The sequence below is a fragment of the Triturus cristatus genome, chromosome 3_2 (assembly GCF_964204655.1).
Source record: "Triturus cristatus chromosome 3_2, aTriCri1.1, whole genome shotgun sequence".
Lineage (NCBI taxonomy): Eukaryota > Metazoa > Chordata > Amphibia > Caudata > Salamandridae > Triturus > Triturus cristatus.
The window spans coordinates 939,314,186-939,330,837 of record NC_140584.1 but is presented as its reverse complement, the minus strand read 5'-3'; the positions used below and the strand labels follow the sequence as shown (position 1 = coordinate 939,330,837).

At 41.9% G+C, this 16,652-nt stretch overlaps 1 protein-coding gene across 4 annotated transcripts in view; it reads left to right on the top strand.

Moving 5' to 3' along the window:
- BCAS3 (BCAS3 microtubule associated cell migration factor) overlaps positions 1 to 16,652 on the top strand; it is a 3,636,180-nt gene that overhangs the window by 2,349,987 nt on the left and 1,269,541 nt on the right. For all 4 annotated transcript variants that reach the window (XM_085649432.1, XM_085649434.1, XM_085649433.1 and 1 more), the window contains exon 20: positions 3,505 to 3,605. In XM_085649432.1, the coding sequence (XP_085505558.1) occupies positions 3,505 to 3,605 (101 nt within the window). The remainder of the gene's footprint in view (positions 1 to 3,504; positions 3,606 to 16,652) is intronic.

Below are 16,652 nucleotides of genomic sequence, written 5' to 3'. Positions count from 1 at the left end.
AGCTCACAGCCTTTGAAGCTTCCCCCCTTCGTGGACCCTGCCAATCCTGGGAGGGGTGGCTTGTCACCTCATCCCAGGATGTGCATTGTTTCAGACTCCTGAGAACAGCAGGCTTTCGACCCAGGGGTCCAGAAACATGTCTGGTGGTGGCAGCTGAAAGCAGCCACTCAGCCTGGACACTAGTGGTAGGTCGTTTTTCAGGAGGCATCTCTAAGATGCCCTCTGAGTGCATTTTTCATTAAATCTCACACAGGCATCAGTGTGTGTTTATTGCGCTGAGAGGTTTGATACCAAACTTCCCAGTTTTCAGTAAAGCCATTATGGTGCTGTGGAGTTCGTAATGACAAACTCCCAGTACCATATACTCTTAATGGCATTACTGCACTTACAATGTCTCAGAATTGGCTTAGACACTGTAGGGGTACAGGGCTCATGCACCTGTACCCTCACCACTGGTATAGTGCACCCAGCTAGAGGGATGACCTATGCCAGGGCAGTGGGTTGTAGGCATGGCACACAGGGATGTGTGCCATGTCAACTTTTCACTTTGTTCTGCACCAAAACCCTGCAGCCTGCAATGGCTCATTTTGTTTGTATCCCTCAGATGTATTGGGTATAGGGAATTGATAGAGCTTCAGGCCACGGTGACCAGCCTTCTGCTCTTTACACGTGCAGCAGAAAAGGCTTTTTTTTCAGCAGCAACTAGCACTGCAGCTACTAGATGTTGCCATGTTACAGCACGGGGGAGGTGTGGCTGGTGGAAAGTAGGAGTGCTCGTTTCATCTGTGTTGTTGTGGGATATAACAATGCACCCCCATTGCAGTGCATTTTGAAATGTAGAAACCGATTTTTGGATAACTCTGCTTCAATTGTAACAACTGAGGCTTCGGTTTGGCTTCAATTGTAAAAAGTGAGGTCCTGGGGCCACCTCACTATTGCACCTAAATTGGGAACCAGTTACACTATTGGACAGAATCTCAAGACCCTCCTCCCAGACCCTTTAGTGTTTGCAAACATCCTTTCTTGGATTCTTCCCCTGGCTTCACATGAACACCTCTGCAGCAGTTTCTAGCGGCTGCTCTTGAACCTCAAGGTAGAGAGGCAGAACCGTCCAATGGTTATTCTAGGAAGTGTGAGTTAAAACTCAAAACTTCACAAAAACTCAGTAACTTAACAAATCAATATCTAAGAGGTACTCTCACAACTAAATACTAAGCATAAAATTATAAATCTATTCATTGTAAATCATGTCTCCTGAACTAGAGATGTATGTAAGTAGGTCACTTAGAATTAAACAATGAAACGTTACTTCCTATTTGTGTTGCAGCGTTCCTACTGTTCTTTTGAAGTGTTTACACCATTCAAAACCCCTTCCTGCTGTAGTTTGCAAGGAATCTGTGTTAGTAATGTCTCTATCAGTTATGAGCAATGGAATTAATTCATAGTAGGATGACATATATTCGACCCAATCAAATGCCTGTAAAGAAGAAGTACAAGAAGGGGGTAGAGTCAAAGCACCCCTAGGGCCACCTTACTACTCTTAGACCTAAACTGAGCACCAGGTACTCCCATTTAGCACTTGACCATCAGAGTAGCGTGGCAGAGCAGACTCAAGGCTTACTCAGAGAGGGGGGAAGTGTCCACACCAAGTCCCAGGAAGAAGTACTGAATAACAAAAACATGTGCAGTGTATTTCTAAAATAATATTGTGGCACGAAAACAAACATGTTATTATGTAATGTGTGCAAAGCAAACCGGCCTACAACATGTGCAGTTAGACTAACATAGGGGAGAACCACAGTGGGTCCTAAAGGGAACTCACTATAAGGTTGACCAGCTTCTCGGGGGATGTCTAAGCATAGCTTTAAAACATATGATGACCAGGGTTTTCTTTGTAGAATGGGTGGGTGTAAGAATTTAACAAGGCTTGGTGTCATAGATGTGCTGTCGGATCATTTGTTTTTTTCACAAAGGAAAAGATAAATGATATTGCACTTTTCTGTGGCGTGAGGTATAGATGGGTCCAGCAGTGGGTTGATGCAGTTCTTGATTGTCTTGAACAGCGTTCTGCTTCTATTGATGGCTTCACTGGAGGTGTCGAAAGTAGTACTTTAGTTTGGCTAATGTGATGAGCTGTCTGCATGTTGAGTAGAGAGACTTCAGTTTTGAGAGGTCCACAAGAGTTCTGTTTTTTGTTATTTACTTTCTGTGCGTGGATGAGTCATTTATTGTCAGCAAAGTCTTTAGATTTCTTTCGTGCTGAAGGGTTTGGCATGCACTTGCATGTTGTAATTGGGGCATAGGTATTCACATAGCTTTCCAAAAACATGTTGAAGTTGTTTAGAAGAGTGTTGACGTTAGACATGAAGTTGATAAGGTGAAAGATGAATTCAAGTATTAGGTTGTCTATGGAGAAGTCTTTGAAGGATCTCAAGGTTTGGTCTTTTCATTTGTGTTGACCTTGGTTTGTTGGTTGACAGCTAACCATGGAGATTGGGATGACAAAGTTGTCGGTCCAGTCCAGGGGTATTGGTGGGTTGCATTGGGCTGTTGGGGATATTGAGAATGTGGACTTTGGAGTGTATTGGTTGTGTGACATTCTGTACCATGTTAAATGTATCATTGAGTTTTGTTTTTTGAGGTGGTGTTGTCTGAGAAGTTGAAGTCACCCAAGAGGGTGGTGTGGGCATGTCAGATGGACGAGGTGGTGAGGCTATCTGAGAATTCAAAAATGAAGTCCTTGTTCTGCCCAGGAGGCCACTTCCTTCCTCTGTGGAGTGAGGGGACTATTTACCATCTAAAAAGGGCCCAAGTTAAGCAACAGCTCACGATCTCCGATAATTTGTTCTATGCTCTGCATCGGAGGATGCGGAAGGAGAAAGACACAAGAAACTGATGTCAATGCACAGGGGTGACACTTACATGTAGCTCCGCTCCATCACTTCCGGGGTGGTATGGAGTCACTGCAGAGCCAAATTGTGGCCCGTACCGGCATGTAGGAGCTTTGCTTAAATCATTCTCCTTGAAGTTATGAAAATGTTACATCTTTTCTACTGATTAAAGATCCTCATCAACAGAATGACAGAGGAGGAAACTGGATTATTGGAAATGGGAGGTACAGTTGGTGTCTTAGGCAGAGGGGTGGGTGTTTTGTTTGATAAATGTATTCAGACGTCATCATATTAACATTTTTCACTCATTTCGAAAATGTTTATGTGCATATCAAGTAGGAATACAATTGTTTTCTACATGAATATCTGCATATTCTGTTTTACCAAAAACTCATGTCAAAACCATCCTACAATGTGAAGGTACATTTGTATAGAGAGTTCAAGTGTATCCAGATCCAATGTTTGATGGAAAGAACATAGACCACCACAACAGAAGTAGACTGTCTGGCAAAGTCCAATATAGTTTAAATGGAGCTATTTTATTTGAGAAGCTAACTTACGACACATCTTTTGCTGGGCATCTTACCTAGGTAATGCCTTTATTTCTGTACAGTGGTGCCACCTGGAAGTCCTGGGCCGATGACAAGACACGAATCTTATGACAGTTTATCCTCAGATCACAGTGGTCAAGAAGATGAAGAGTGGCTTTCTCAGGTATTTATTTTCGTTGTTTGATATTTTTTATGTAGCAGGACTGCAGCATGTGTGATTGGTGCACTGCACAATTTTAACACTCCGTACAATGACTATATGAAATAAACATTTAACCTTAGCGACATCGTACTGCTTAGGTTGGGGGACATTATTGTAATGGGTATGTTATGTTGAAGAAAAAATGTCTGGGGGTGGAGTGTTTGTTAAGAGCAGCAAGAAAACAAGCTGGACGGGTCGATACAGCAGTGAGTACAAATGTGCAGTTCTAGATAGATCCTAATCTAAGTGGGTTTTTTTAAATAAGAAAGTTTTTTTATACCCAGCTGAAGAAGAGTAGGTCTAGTTGCTGCCTCTGGTTGTATGGTAGAGCTCCACAGACTTCTTGCTGCTGTGGTTAAGAATCCATCTTCCACTTGTTTGATTTTCAATTTGAACGGCATTAGTAATAGTTTGTTTTTGATTTGGAGTCTCGCAATTTCTAAATCCACCAGAGAATGTAAAGAAATTAGTCAGGTAGATGAGTCTCGCATGTTCTATGGTTTTCTGAGTTACGCAGTCCATTGTGAGTTTTATTGGGCCACTATTGGAAGCCATCCGATGTTGCGTATATTTGGCATAATGTGATCAAATTATTTGTCTGTGATTAATATTCCTGTTGAATGGAATTCTGCATTAAAGGGCGTGAGGTGGCTGGCTGGAATTCCTGTTCAAATTGTGTTACCGAATTTAGCTAGTTTGAAAAGAAAACGTTTTTTTGCTTCTTGAGTACATAACAATCATTTGCTGTTTTGCTGATGTGTTTCTCAAGAGATAGGTTGGAATTGATTGAGTCCACAGACCAAGCCTTGGTAGACGTATAACCTTCCAGATGGTTCGTGGAGTAATTCTTGGGTCACTTTGTTTTAGATTTTGATGATATTAGTATGAATTATGTTTCCTGTAGATTTAATATTAGGGAGTTTCTGTTCATCCTTCTTGTAATTTCTTTGGACAATTTTGGAGAGATTTGATGTCTTGAATACTCGTATGCTTCAGATATAATTGGGTGTGATCTGTAATTTGAAGTATTTTGACACCTGTATCAATGAGATGCCTACCTACTGTTTCAATAGTGTAGGTTGTGGTACTCCATCAGATATTTCGTTTATTTCTGATCTATATTTGCAAGGTTTAGCTAGTTGATTCTATATGGTGTGAAAGGATGCAAATTGGTTGAGAATGTGCTTGTGAAAGCCGATTCGGTGATGTAAAACATTCAGTAGTATTGCATGATCTATTGTATAGAACACTGCTGATTAGGTATAAGCTGCCAAGCAGTGTTGATGTGGCATTGCTGTTGCGCATAAGAAATGTGGTTTATTTTACATTAAGGTTAATTGGATGGAATATTAAGAACCTTTAATAATTGTTACATATTTGTTTATATGAAGCGAAGTAATTTACTTGATAAGAGAAAAATTTCAAAGTAGCCTCCCACAGCGCGATCCAGTTACCTATCCTGATACCGCTATGGAAGTTTTACTGTCAATGGTGCTAAATCCTGAATAATTTGTTCATTTCCCTTACTGATTGCACCATGGGGGAAGGGTTCTGTTTGCATTTGTAGTCCATTTACAGAGTCATCATGTAGAAACAAACTGCAGGTGGAATTGTAGACATACAGTGTTCGATTGTATTTATTGTCAATTGAAGCGTGCCTTTTCCTGCTGTAGTACCTATTCTGTGCAAAGCGGTGACTAACACACTGTAGATCAAGAATGGACTAGTGAGTGTTCAAGGGATAACTATTTAAAGGTTTGTCTAAATATATAATTATAGAGTTCTTTCAGGAGTCTTTGTTAGGGATGGTTAAAAGTTGTTGAACTTTTAGAAAAAAAAATGAGGTTTGGATATTTTGTTTCATGAAGGTGTTACACTTTAGATTTGAGTTCAGTGCTTTCAGAGTCATTGCTCTAACTTTGACAAACCTTTCCTTTTAAAGTTGTGTTGGGTACTGTACCAGGTATAAGGCCATTTCTGCTGTGGAAACAGTTAAAAGAAAAACAGCTCATGCCAAAAAATGTGGGCTTTTGATTTAGTGCAAAATAAGGGCGAGAAATTGTTCAATACACACTGTATTAGTTGTTGTGTTAGTAGCAGTGGAAAGAAACCATTTTTCTGGCTTCACTTTTATGCACTGCTGATCTTTCCCAACATAGCCATTTCTGTCAGTATTCTCACCTGTGCTGAACTGGTTATGATAAATCTTCCTCAGTAATGTCTTTCTAGCAAATCATATCAGGAAAAAACTGCTGGAGCGTGAGAAGAGGTAGATTTAGTCCAAATGTATTTAGATTCTAGAGTGGGGTTCGGTCTACCATCCTGCATTACATCTCTTGTTGAAAATCAACAAATTAATATTAAATGAAGAAAATACTACATTTCTGATAGTAGCTTAATGACCTGTCTATTGCCCTCCCAAGATATGACCGAGCACTATAGGCCTGATGTAGGTAAAAGCACTTTTGCGAGTCCTTAATAGCGAGTTTTAGGGAATCACTATTAAGGACTCGCAAAATGCCATGTAGGCAGGAATCGCAATATTTTTTGAAATTCCTTAATATTCCTTAATTGTGAATTGCAAATTGCGATTCGTAATCAAGGAATACCTTCCCATTCATTCCTATGGGCCAAGAGGTCCATTGGAATGAATCGGAATTGCGCACGCAATTTGTGAGTACCTAATAGGTACTCGCAAATTGCGTGTGCAATTTCAAGGGTGCAAGGGTTCCACAGGGACACCCTGTTGCACCCCTGAAATTTGCATGTGTGCACATGTGGCGCACATACATGCCCTAAGGGCATGAATGTGTGCCACATGGCACTTTTAAAAAAGCAAAAAAGTGTTTTCTTAAAGGAAATCGCAAATTACCACCAACTTGAAGTTGGTGGTAATTTGCGATCACTTAAGGCCAAATCGCACTTTCTTTTGTGCTTCTTACATTGCATTTAAGGAATCACAATTTGCGATTCCTTGAATGCAATCGCAAAATAGGGAATCTGCGAATTTCAGCGTTTGCGATCTCAAATTGGCTTCCTATATCTGGCCCTTAGTCCCATTCCATATAACTGCAACCCAGTCACAGATTTATCAACATTGTTGAGAACTGTAACATGACATCGCAGAGAAGCATGCGGACATCTCTGTATGAGTCTGTCTTTTGTACCAACATTTCAGATGCCGCTTTTTTTATTGTGTACAAATCTGTACTACAGACACTTACGGATTTAAACACTACAATGGTCTTTCTTTAAAAATGTTAGTCACACCTGGACCCAATTACAGATCATTAAGAATGATCCTACCTTCCTGTTGCCCAGTGCATGTTAAGCCAGTTTTAAACCATATATATTGACTTTTTCAATATGATGTATCTTGTACACTATACTTGTTATACCCTTGTGTCTTTCTAACTCCAATTCAAGTTGTAACCTCAGCCTTCTTTTACCTTCTCACCCCCAGTGAGTGATTGAAGTATATTAGGAGAAATTACACATTCTAATCACATCTGAAGTTGCTTTTAATACAGTCAACGGCTCCTCAAATAAAGTTAACAACGCAGGACCTGAGGGCTATTTTTTTAGAAAATTGAATCTCGGCAAAATAGAAACCAAAGAGCTCCCCTTCCACTTAGCAGAGGTCGAATGTCGAGCCAGTCCCATATCAGTAGTAGTCAACCGGGAAAGAGCTCCAGGATAAAGCATGCAACACAAAGTTGTGTGAGTGAGAGTTCTAGTAAAATAAAAGGAATTACTCTTTATGGAAAATTGGAAATAGGGACCTATTAATTCCCATATAAACACATTCTTATTCTTTTGAGACATTATTTTCCCGATATTCATATTTTTATTTTTCTTAGCCATCTTACATTATTGGTCTGTAATGTAAGGTGAATTGGTAGAGAGCTGCATGTCATTCGTGAGGGTATCGAAGCGCTATGTATGTGAGCGAAGGCGTGCGGTGAGGCTGGACCTGAATACAGGCTGTCTTGATGTTCCTGCAAGAAGACTAGTTGAATAGCCAGGCCTTCATGCAGAATTTAAGAAGTGTGGAGGAGGCCCTGATGGGTTTAAAAAAAGAATACAGATTTTCTTAATTACAGGCCACCCATGCTTAGTTTTTGTTTGGTTTGCCATGGTTAATGCAGGCAGTATTTTGGGAGATATGTCTGTTATTCAAGTGTAGCAAACATTAACATTAGTGAGTAATAATTGTATAATACCACACCGTGTTTAGTCTTTCTTCTATACTTCCTTTCCTCCATTCTTCCTCTCATTATAGAGCATGAAGTTTTTGTAGTACAAACTGGTGCAAAAGGTATATAAACTAATGAATTTTTGGATGGTGAATATTTGGGCGCCAAGTTTTTTTACATTGAAGGTAAAACGCTATTTTGATTTTTAGCCAAAGCACTGAAGCCCCTAATATTTTGTTCTGGTTTTTTTTTATCAGAGTCGATGTATAGTTATTTTATTTCTCTTTTCAAAACATAATGATGTACATTTGAAAAGCACCTTATGGAATGTCATATCTAATGTATGTTTTTTTGTGCACAACAATAATATATTCCTTATATCATTACAATTATTTTTAAACTTCTAGTATGCTGTTTGCAAACCAAGATAAATGAAATGAAAAAACATGAAGTGAAAAATACCAACAGTAGAACTTTCTTTGCATTACCTAACATATAAATGAAAACAAATGTTCTTTAACTACTGTAAGATGTTTGAAAACAGCATGATAAAGAGAAAACCTATCAATGTTTATATAACCACATACACACCACGTGTGTGTGTGTATTTATATATATATATATATATATATATATATACACACACACACACACACAGATTAAAGCTTAGTTATAATTAGGAAAACGTTAATAATGCTTTCTACAGAAAACCAACTTGAACTAGTCAAACCGTAAAAGTTATAGTTATAACTTACAGTAATAACTTGTGCCCGCTACGAAACATCGTATACCTTTCACACCTCCATACTCAGTGTAGTGAACTCATTAGCCACACTACATTAATTATAACTTGCACCTTCTCTATGCACACGTTATACCCTTTGATATTACATCACTTAGAGGGTGTTAAATGATACCTTTCCTAAAAAAGACTCATGACGTGTAATGAAATCATTTTTGAGAACACTGTGAATGGTAGCGGGTGGAGTTGTCACAGCCAGCCTAAATGAATTGTGTATAAATTTTGGAAGAATTAATTTTAAAAAATGATAGTTCCTAACTCCAGCAGTACCTCTTAGATACTATTGCGATAGCATTGTGCGGTTGCCTAATATCATCGTATTGGTTTATACCACTTTAGTTATAGAAAACAGGAAGTGTATCCCCTTTTAATCATTTGTACTGTGAGTTTCAAAGGTGAAGAAGGTTGTAGTATTACCCTGAAGGATAATCTTATTTGCACCCACCTTTTTGAAACTTGTTTGACTTTAAAATGGTTGAGCAGCAAGAACCTGTCCCGCAGCAGCAGGAGGAGCAGATGATGCTACAGAAGAACTAAAGGTGGAATGCTGAAAAAAACTGAAAGTTTGTTTTGTTGCAGTTTTTTCATTGCCAGCTTGAGAAAAAAATGAAACGTAAAACTGGCGAACTGATGAACTGCAACCTTTGCCAGAAGGTTATGTTGCATGATACCCGTCCTCGTACTCGGAAGGTTATGTCTCATGATACTCATACTTTTGGGATGTCTGGAATGTGCATGCGCCTGGACGCGATCCATTCTACCAGGTTGGCACAGGCCGAAAGTAGATGGGAGAAGGAGTTGCAAGAGATTGTAGCAGCAACATTTCCTCCGGCCACTTCTTCTGACAATACAGCACCTTTAACCACTTCAGCGTCGGCAGGGCCTTATCCAGCACCCACTCCATCTGTCCCGCCATCAGTTCCTGCTCCTGGTACCGCGGTGCCAGTCCATCTCTTGCGACAGGGTAGAGAAATGTTTGAGCCATATGGTAGCACTGCAACATACTCTTTGCTGTGCCATACAGTGTTTGTGGCCGGCGAGACGGTCATGAATATCCGTTGCTAGCTGTTCATAGCTCACTGCAGTCCTACTAACACCCTTAGTTTGTTTTGTTTTTTGCCCTTCCTGTCCTGCTGTTTTGTCCTAACAATTTTTTGTTGGTTTGTCATGTTGACTATTGGGGAAAAAAACTTCCAGAATAAAAACAAAATATATGCAAAAAGAAAATAAAGTAATTTTCAGAATAACCAAATACCTAAAAAAATAAAGAGTTTATACCGGTATTAATCATAATTTTTACAGGTATAAGAAATGCAGCATTGTAATTAATAAAGAGATAAAAGATAAGTGTAAGGTAAGTTAAACATGTGCTTTATGGTGGCTTTATCCTAAATGGTAAGTTTATAATACAGTACTGCAGTGATATCTAGTTGTATTTACAGTGGCGTACAGTGTTGTACAGTGGAGAGTCATACATTGAAGTGCCGCACAGTGCAGTGTCAAGTGGAATCTCGTTGAGTGGAGTTTTGTCAACAGGAGTGTTGTTAAGTGTAGTGTCATACAATGCCATAGAGTGAGTAGAGTCTTGTAGAGTGCAGTGGTATTGAGAACAGTGTAAGAGATTGCCATACAGTGTAGTGTCATACAGTGTAGTGTTGTACAGTAGAGTGGGGTAGAGTGGCATAGAGTGGAGTGTTGTTGAGTGGCATAGAGTGGAGTAAAGTGTTGTACAATTTTGTATGCTGGAGTAGAGTTTTGTAGAGTGCACTAGAGTGTCGTACAGTGGAGTAGGGTGTCGTAAAGTGGAGGACCGCCGAGTCTCGTACAGTGGAGTAGACTATCATACAATGGCATGGATTGGAGCAGGGTACAGTGGAGTTGTGTGTCGTAAACTACAGCAGTGTGTCATACAGTGGATTTTAGTCTCATTGAGACTAGTGTCATACACTGAGTACAGTGTTGTGGAGTGGTGTACAATGGAGTGCCATGTTATAGAGTGAAATGTTGTGTAGTGTGTTACAGTTGAGGGGCTCATATATAGCACACTTGGCATCAATTAACATACTGTCATCAATTCCAGTTTTTCCCTGCCTCATTCATGTATGTTCCGGTGCTCTGCTCAATGATTTACTGATGAAATCTCTCAGCAAATTTGATAGCAGCCAGGTGGAACACCACCTCCTATTGTCTTGGGAGGAAAGTGGAGTGACATAGAGTGGAATAGGATGTCTTAGAGTGGAGTGATATGTCATACAGGTGAGGAGCGTGGTGTACAGTGGAGTGTCCTACAGTCTCATAAAGTGGAGTACAGCAGCGTATAGTAGAGGGACATAAGTGCTTTTGGGAAACTAAATTTCATTGCACTTTTGCCTTTGTAAAACAGCATTTCATTGGCCAAAGATATCACAAAAAGATTATATTCCTGTAAGAGGTTCAACAAATGCCGCAGGAAAGAAGTTCTCTTCTTCATTGAAGAAACGTTCCTACTTCTAGGACCGTTAAGAGACTGAGCAGCAAAGTTGCCTCATGCCAGTCTCTACCTCATTGTTTTTTTTTACAGCTCTTATTATTGCAATGAAAGGACAGTTAACAGCAATGACAGCAACCACCAGCATATGCAGCATTACAATAGAACAATGTCAAAGAAACTTTAGAAGCATTGTTTAATGTCCTAGGCGCTAGCCCCCCCCACTCTCACTATCCTTCTCGGTGGAGCTGTCCCCTTCACTTCTGTTGCTGCACAGCATTCTGATCCAATCTCCCAACAGATGTACACTATATCCCTCTCTTCTCATTCCATCGATGCCACACCCTCATCCATTTATGCGGACGCCCTCTCCCTTCATAGAACATCTTCTCCGCTTGCATATACCAATCCATGTCAAATTCCCAGTCCCGCAGTGTCGGTGCAGGGGCTGCTCTCCACTTCCTGCTATATTTCGTTTGGCTACAGTGAATCCAAGGGTGACCCATATTTTATCCGTTGATGAGAGATCGGTTGATTCCCATGTGATTAACAAGCACCACTTTGGCGAAATCTCCATGTCACCCCCACATGTGTGCCTCATACTTCTTACCACTGCATTCCTATAAGGCTGGAGCACTGGGCATTCCCACAGTAGATGGAAAAAAGTACCTTCCAACCCACACCCTCTCCGGCACCCCGGCGACTCAGCCCTCCGCATTTTAAACATGGTTGTACAGGAGTACACCTCCTCACCAATCTTCTTGAGATTAATGACCTCAAACAACTATGTCAGTCCCCAACCCACAGCAAAGGAGCCATCCTGGACGCTATTATTTCCAATAAGGATCTGGCCTTCCTGTCCAATATCATCCCCATCGACTGGTCCTACCACCACCAACTCATACTGTTCACCATTGCTACCACAGTTCCACCACCCCCCCACTAAAATCATTCAACCTAGAAAATGGACCTGAAATCTAAATCTTATCCCCCCTGCTGAACTCGAGTCTAAACTTCATGCTCAACTTCTCCTCATTCCTCCCTCAAAAAACGCAAATGAGCTTACTGAACACTTTAATAAAGCTGTCACCGATACCTTAGACCAAATGGCCCCACCTAAACAAAAAAAATATCCCTTCAAAACCATGGTTTAACTCAGAGCTCAACAAAGAAAGACGCACACTCAGACTGATCGAAAGAACATGGGGACCGCATCCCTCTCCCTCACATCTGGCACTCCACAGATTAACGAGATCGACATACAAGAAACACATTTGTAACAAAAAGGCATCCTTCTTCCGTACACAACTCAATCAGGTCCAAAATAGACACAGAGAACTGTTCAACATCGTTTGTAACCAAACATCCTCCGCACCTCCAATTCCGTTGGCCTTGACTGCTAGATGTGAAGAAATTGCTCACTTCTTCTCGGAAAAAATTGGAAAGATAGAGCAATCCTTCCTCTCAACTCTGATACCTACCCCCTCCCAACACTCTGCTGACATCACCTCAAAAACTCATACCGCATTCCCCACACCCCCTGACCCCACCTCAAACTTGCCTACTTCTTCACCTCACCCTAACTACTCCTCACACACACCCACTTCGATACCTCCCCTAAACCACTCCCTACACTTACCCACAACCTCACCTCTTGAAACCAATCTCCCTAACTCACAAGTAAAAAAACAATGCCTCCTGGCATAATTTTCACCCTGTAACTGAGCGCGAAGTTTTTAACACCATTGCTAAACTAAAGCCATCCTCCCATACTAAAGACCCCTCCCTTCTAACCTTCTCCAAGACCTAAAGTACATCATTGCCCCATCTTGGACCTCTATCAGCAACACCTCCCTTGCCACGGGTTGTGTCCCTATTTCCCTTCAACTTGGACAAATCACTCCTATTCTTAAAAACCCTCTGGCTGACCCCAATGACCTAAACAATCTCCGCCCCATCTCTAACCTCCCACTTCTTTCCAAAGCCCTTGAAAAATGTGTCCTGCTCCAATTAGATAAACACATTGAAAATTTCAACTTACTTGACCCCCTACAGCAGTGGTCTTCAAACTTTTTAAACACGCGCCCCCCCAGTGAAAAAAAATTATTAACCGCCCCCCCCCTCCCCCCCAGAATATTTACAATTATACCATTATATTATGCAATGTTTGAATGTGTCTTGCCTTATTTAGGAGATGTATTCAAACATTACAGTTAAACTATCTTACTGTTTAAAAAATGCAACCAAATAAATGATTGCCAAACATACTATTCTGGTCAGGCAGGCCTTACTAACGTGTTAAAATACCCCCAGTGTGATTTTTAGAAATGGGGGTGTCGGTGTAGAAGAATATTTGGAGTCCCTGCTCTTTTGACACCTTTTCCCAGCCAGATATAAATGACAAAAGTTGTTAGTGATGGCCCATTACAGAGAGGCTTACTGCCACAATTGTTTTTCCTGCTTAAAACAAAGCACTGCTATGAGCTTAATGCTTCTTTTGGCCACAGCCTGGCGCCCCCCCTGGGATCACTTGAGGCCCCCCTAGGGGGGCCCGCCCCCCAGTTTGAAGACCTCTGCCCTACAGTCAGGCTTCAGGAAAGGTTGCAGCACCGAAACTGCCATGCTTAACATTGTCTGACATCCACCACTCTCTAGACAATGGCGAGACCTGCCTACTTATCCTCCTCGATCTCTCCGCAGCGTTCAATACAGTTAACGACTCAGCCCTACTTAATGTTCTCAGAGATCGCGTCGGCCTCAATGGTACTGTCCATAAATGGTTCGTCTCCTATCTCCAACACCAAACACAGCAAATCAAAATTCACAACTGCTTATAAAACCCGACTCTGGTCTCCCTAGGAGTCCCCCACGGATTTATTCTCTCTCCCTCTCTCTTTAACCTCTTTATGGAACCCCTCTCCCTCATTCCTAAACAAGCTGGAATCAGCTACCACCTCGATGCCGATGATACCCAACTCTACTATAAGATCAAAACCCACGCGGACATCCTACACCTTAACAACACCCTCACTAAGATTCAATCCTGGTTCCATTTAAATCATCTCCAACTCAACCCCCAAAAAACTGAAATCATTCTCTTCTCCCCTAAAATCAACCCTCCCCCCCATTCAAACCTGGATCTCCGACCTTAATGCCCTCAACTCACTCTCCTTATCCAACTCAGTAAAATCTCTTGGTATCTCCATCGATAATAGCCTAACTCTTAATGTGCACATCAAAAACTTGGCTAATGGAGCCCTCTTCACTCTCTATCATCTCAAGAAAATTAAGCCCTTTATTCCTACTGATGACTTTAAATTAGTAGTCCAATCTCTGGTCCTTTTGCGTATTGATTACGGCAACGCCATCCTCACCCGAATCCCATGGTTCACCTTGCCCCACTCAAATCTATGCTCAACCTTGCAGCCAGGCTCATCACTGACTTCATATGCTTTGACCACATCTCCCCAGCCCTCAAAACCCTTAAATGGCTCCCCATTGAAGGTAGATCCGCCTACAAAACTGCTTGCATTACATACGAAATTCTCCATCAAAATACACCGCCATACCTCGCCAAATAAACTTTGCAAAGCGGGCAGCACACGACATATGAGAAGCACCAACGCTCTCCTCCTAGTCCCACCCCTGCTAAAAAAGAAATCCACACAATCCCACTCCTTCTCCGGTAATGCCCCAAACATCTGGAATGCAACCCTTCCTACATCAACTTTAAAAAAGTCCTCAAAATGCACCTCCTCAATAAATATTGGGGGTCTTACTTAACCAGCGCCCGGAATTCTCCCTCACCCCTTCCACTTTTCTGGTCCTTCTTACTTTCCTACTGTCTCTCCCCCCCCCCCCCCCCCCCCCTCTACATCCTACTGGCTCACCTTTCTCCCTTCTCCACTGCTCTCATCTGCTCCATCTCATAGTCCTTCCCATCCCCTCCCACTCCCCCCCTCTCTGCCCTTCATGCCTTCCTCCATCCCTTACCATTAGACAAAATCTGATCTCCCTTTTCCATGTTATACATGTATATAGCCCTCACTCTATTGATCTGTTTAGTGCGTAAATTCAAGCTGTTTCTATGTTGTTAACCAGCCAGTGCTTCCTGCCACTCATCATCGTTGAGTTGCCCCAGGTCTTCCCCCCCATCTATCTCTGAGGCATAACAGGGGGTCTGGAGAGTTGTTAATAATTTTATGGTAAGTCAAGGAGATAGCTCATCTATGCATAAATCCGTCTAGCAACCTGTCCTCTAACAGTGCAGCCTCTGGCAACTCCATCCCCTTTGGTATCACTCCCCAAGGGCATGTCTAATTTGATGGTATTGATATGACCCTGTAGGAGCCAACTGGTATTCCCTGCTATGCTCTTCAAAGGATTTCACTGCTCCCTCCGCCCACAGGTCTTTGACTTATGAGATACCTATTAAGTCCCATGTCTTTAAACCTTGGTATTTGGACAGTAAACCCAGTTGGGCTGTATCCCACAGTGGGTTCGCCTGGGTAATTCTGCCACGCGTCCCTAGCACCGGAGTTGCAGAGTGCCAAAGTCTCACCGTAGTTGTTGTCGGGCTGGGACAAGAACTGCTGCTCCCTCCCCCATAAAGCGCTCTGTGATATCACCCTGGCTGCATTTTCCAACGATCCATTCTGTAAGCTGGATCCTCATGAGGGAAGTAGACCCAATGGTTTATCACTACTAGTTGGGCCGCCCAATAATACTGTTGAAGAGCAGGGAGAGATATACCCCCATCATACCAGCTCCTAGACAACTTTGCTAATGATATCCTAGGGGCCCTACTATCCCACAGGAGCGTCCGAGTGAGAGTCTCTATCGGTCTGAAATCGGTAGGGGGAACCAGAAATAGGGTATTTTGCAAGTTGTAGAGGGAACGCGACAACACCATCATCTTGAACAATGCCACTTTCCCTAACATGGACAGGGGTAAAGCCTTCCATTGTTGGGCATCACAGAGGTTCCAGATTATGTTCCTGGAAGGCCTGTGGGTCCCTAGTGATAAACAGCCCTAAGTATCGAAATCCCTCTGTGACTACCCTGGCCTCACATCGTCGGGGAAGCTGCACATCTGTCTCACTAAGTATATAAATTAAAGACTTGTCCCAATTTATCGTGTAGTCAGAGTATCTACGATAGAGTTAAAAAGTATGCAGTATTCTATGAAGTGTGGTGTATGGGCTCGCCACATAAAGTAGGATGTTGTTTACATAGAGGAAGATCCTGTCCTCTCAGTCTTCTATCCATTTGAGTCCTCTAATTAAATGATCTCCCCTATCCAGACAGCCAGTGGCTCTAACATCAGCATGGAGAGGGGGCAACCCTGTCTTGTGCCCCTCCACAGCTGGAACGCTGCTGACATTCCTCCATTCGCTGTTACTTGTGCCAAGGGATCCTAATAGAGCAGACGAATCCAGGGCGAAAAGTTTGGACCAAATCCCTGTTTTTCCAAGACTGCGAACATGAAAGGCCACTCAATAATAATGAATGCCATTCAGGCATCTAAAGAGACTACCAGTCTT